The sequence below is a fragment of the Carlito syrichta genome, unplaced genomic scaffold (assembly GCF_000164805.1).
Source record: "Carlito syrichta isolate Samal-C Ts95f unplaced genomic scaffold, Tarsius_syrichta-2.0.1 Scaffold121019, whole genome shotgun sequence".
NCBI lineage: Eukaryota > Metazoa > Chordata > Mammalia > Primates > Tarsiidae > Carlito > Carlito syrichta.
In genome coordinates, this window is record NW_007065115.1 from 20,596 (window position 1) to 24,016 (window position 3,421).

General features: G+C 60.9%; 1 protein-coding gene across 1 annotated transcript in view; it reads left to right on the top strand.

Annotated features, from left to right (window-relative positions):
- The window catches only part of TMEM8A (transmembrane protein 8A), a gene marked incomplete at its 5' end in the record, with an annotated part of 5,992 nt that extends 3,762 nt beyond the window's left edge, over positions 1-2,230 (top strand). The window contains 4 exons of the mRNA XM_021707617.1: positions 105-283; positions 361-507; positions 1,468-1,584; positions 1,835-2,230. Coding sequence (XP_021563292.1) covers positions 105-283; positions 361-507; positions 1,468-1,584; positions 1,835-2,131 — 740 coding nt within the window. The remainder of the gene's footprint in view (positions 1-104; positions 284-360; positions 508-1,467; positions 1,585-1,834) is intronic.
- Positions 2,231-3,421: the final 1,191 nt, after the last annotated feature.

The following is a 3,421-nucleotide window of genomic DNA, read 5'->3' on the forward strand; positions in this document are numbered from 1 at the left end:
CTCCTCCCTCCCCTGCCTGCCTGGGTTCTCCTGGGTGAGGGAGCAGCTTCAGAGCAGGGCCTTCCCCCTCCCCCGCCACCCCACACCATTGGTGTTTTCCCCAGGCTGGCGAGGGTGGAGCTGCACCGATGACAGTGCAGCCCAGACCCTGGCACAGCAGAGGGCGGCAGCGCTGCTGCTCACACTCAGCAACCTCATGTTCCTGGCTCCCATCGCTGTGTCTACTCACCGCCTGCTCCTGGTGGAGGCCTCCGTCTACACCTACACCATGTTCTTCTCCACGGTGGGCTGGCCGCCTGCTGGGATGGGACGGGGTGGGCCGGGCCAGGCCGGGCTCACTGTCCTCCCTTGCCCCCACAGTTCTACCACGCCTGTGACCAGCCGGGGGAGGCTGTTCTGTGCATCCTCAACTACGACACACTGCAGTACTGTGACTTCTTGGGCTCTGGGGTATCTGCCTGGGTCACCATCCTTTGCATGGCACGGCTGAAGACTGTCCTAAAATATGTGAGTGACCTTCGACATCGCCTTGAGCTCTGGGAAGCAGAGGTACTTGGGCCTCATGTGCAAGGCAGTAGGAGGGAGAGGCCAGAGAGACATTGAGCTGTGGCCGAGAAGCCTCACATCTCCTGGGATGACCAGCTGCCCTCAGAAGCTGCGGGCGGCTGTGCAGGAGCAGTGCTGGCTATTTGGAGAATGTCTGGAAGAAAGGTGGTTGACAGGGTGAGGCCAGGCCCCCAGGCCTTCTCCCGGGGCCCCATTCAGAGAGGATCCTGGAGTCCACCCTAGGCCAGGACCCCCCAGAAGCCCAGCTGAGCTCCTGGGGTGCCAGGGATACTCGGGGGGCTTTCTGTGGCCGTTGGGCCTGGTGAATAGAGACCTATGCCCTGGAGCTTTTCAGCTGAATCCTCCATCTTTGGTGTGCTCTGGGAACTGCATGCTGCATGTCCCCCCAGGGGACGCTCACTGGAGCCCCATGGTGGGGTGCTCAGAAGCATCAAGTCCTGCCGGGCAGTTTTGGGATTCTGAACTTACAGAAAGGTGGAGCACTGCAGATTGTGGGCAGGGGCCTCTGATGAAGATGGGCTGGAGACTGAAACTGGGGGAGACCGAAACTGCTCCATTGGGGACCCCTGGGAGCTCGGGTGTGGGTGAGTCTGTGGGTGCAGAGTTGCCACATGCAGCTGTCCAGTTTGTGTGATGGTGCCCTGCCTGTGGAAGGGCCCCACCTTCTAGGCCCCCAGGGGCACCTGCTGCCTGGCCACATTCATCTGTGGTTGAGGTGCAGGAGCTGGAGGAGGGCTGCCTCCCTGCCAGCCGAGTTGGTTGAAGGGGGCCAGCCACTCAGGGACAGTGTGGGGCAGCATGCCCTGGCTGCCTCTCCTGCTGGGTCTTGTCCCATCACAGATGACATCCACGCCTAAGGCTTCTGTGACCCTGCCATCGTCACCCCTATGTCTTACCCAGGTCCTGTTTCTCCTGGGCACATTGGTCATCGCCATGTCCTTGCAGCTGGACCGCAGGGCTGTGTGGAACATGATGGGGCCCTGCCTCTTTGCTTTCTTGATCATGGCCTCCATGTGGGTAAGGAGGCTGGCCCTGGCTCTGGCCATGTTCCCAGTCCTGCTCTAACCACTGAGTGCCCCACATCTACCTGGGTTGCCAATGGCAGCCATGAGGCCTAACAGGGACGTGTACCCTTGAGCCCCCTTGAAGCACCCCACCTTTGTGGTTCTACTGCCAGGCCTGGGTGGGACCCTGGGACCACTGTCCCCGAACCCCAGAAGCAGTGGCCACAGCCCCATCTATGCCAACACGTGCAACTCTGCTCTAGGCGTACCGCTGCGGGCACCGGCGCCAATGCTACCCCAGCTCGTGGCAGCGCTGGGCCTTCTACCTCCTTCCCGGCATCTCCATGGCCTCTGTGGCCATCGCCATCTACACCTCCATGATGACCAGCGACAACTACTACTACACGCATAGCATCTGGCACATCCTGCTGGCAGGGAGCGCGGCGTTGCTGCTGCCCCCACGGGACAAGCACGCTGAACCCTGGGACTGCTCGCAGAAGTTCCCCTGCCACTACCAGATCTGCAAGAACGATCGGGAGGAGCTGTACACAGTGACCTGATGCTGGGGACCTGGCTGCTCTGTTGACCTCTCCAGCCAGGAGCCCTGCCTAGCCCCATCAGATTGATTTCCAACTGAATAAAATTGACCTGCACGCCCTTAGCTTCCTCCTCCTCCCCGACATGACATGTACCGGCTCCATTGCCTCTGGCAGGCTGGTCCCTCTGCAGGTCCCAGCTGCTGTCTACAGTGGCCCCTGGGACCTGGGCCTGGTGCCTGGAGACATAGGTACCTGTGTGGTGTGGGGCTCTGCTCTGCTGGCCTGGGGATGGTTAGAGATGTGGAGAGACTCCCCTCACAGCATTCCCCTGTGAGTCTGTGATGTGAGACCCAAGGGTCAAGGAGGCCTGACTCCACCACTGGGGCTTGTTGGGAGCTGTGCACTCTCAGCGTCCTGGCTCCTGGCTGGGTGTGCCCCTGAATGCCAGCCTGCCTTGGACACGGGGATCCCTCTGCTGCTGCAGAAATCATGGGGAGAGACCCCAGGCACAGACAGCCCATGGGTGCTGGGGGCCACGGGTCAGGCCCTGTTCCTCCCTTTTGTCCTGGCTTTGGTGCCTCTGGTTCCTGAGAAGAGGCCCCCAGGCTGGTCTGCTCAGTGGCTCTGGAGAGCACCCCTGCCCAGTTATGTGTCCCACCCCAGGGCTCCTGGGCCCACCCCTGGGACCATCTTCTGTCCCTTGTGCTTAGGGAGGAGATTCTGGAAACTGGCTTTTCCTGCTCCTCCGCAAAGCTTCATGGGGGCCGCAGGGCCAGAAGCAGTGCTGACCTCTCCCTGAGGCCAGAGTGGAAGGGTGCTGTCTGTAGCAAGGTCTCACCCTAAGCCCTGGAAAAGCTGGGTTTGGGTCAAGGCCCAGGGTGGAGTTCTCCTACCCTCTGGGGTGTTCTTTCTGGGTCCTGTCCACAGTGTGGCCTTCTTGGAGCTTCCCCACTCCCGGCTACCCTGCACTTGGCTACCAAAGCAAACTCCAGGCTTATAAAGGGGAAAGATGCATACATGGTGTTTTGGGGGGTAAAACATCCTGACATTTTTATGTAGATCTGATTTCTCTGTGATTGTTGAGTTTAATATTCCACAAGTGATTTTTCAAGCTAAACGAGTTTTTCCGTGTTTTCCGCGTTCCTCGCGGGAGGGGAGGTGGGACCCAGGATGCCAACCTCCAGGCCGCACGGGGCTGCCGCCTCCGGGCGCTTTCCAGGGTCTCCAGGGACGCGGGAGGGGCGGGGCAAGGGCTGGACGGACGGGCTCTGCAGCCAGCCAGCGGCGGGAGGAAGTCAGGCGGGGAGGCGC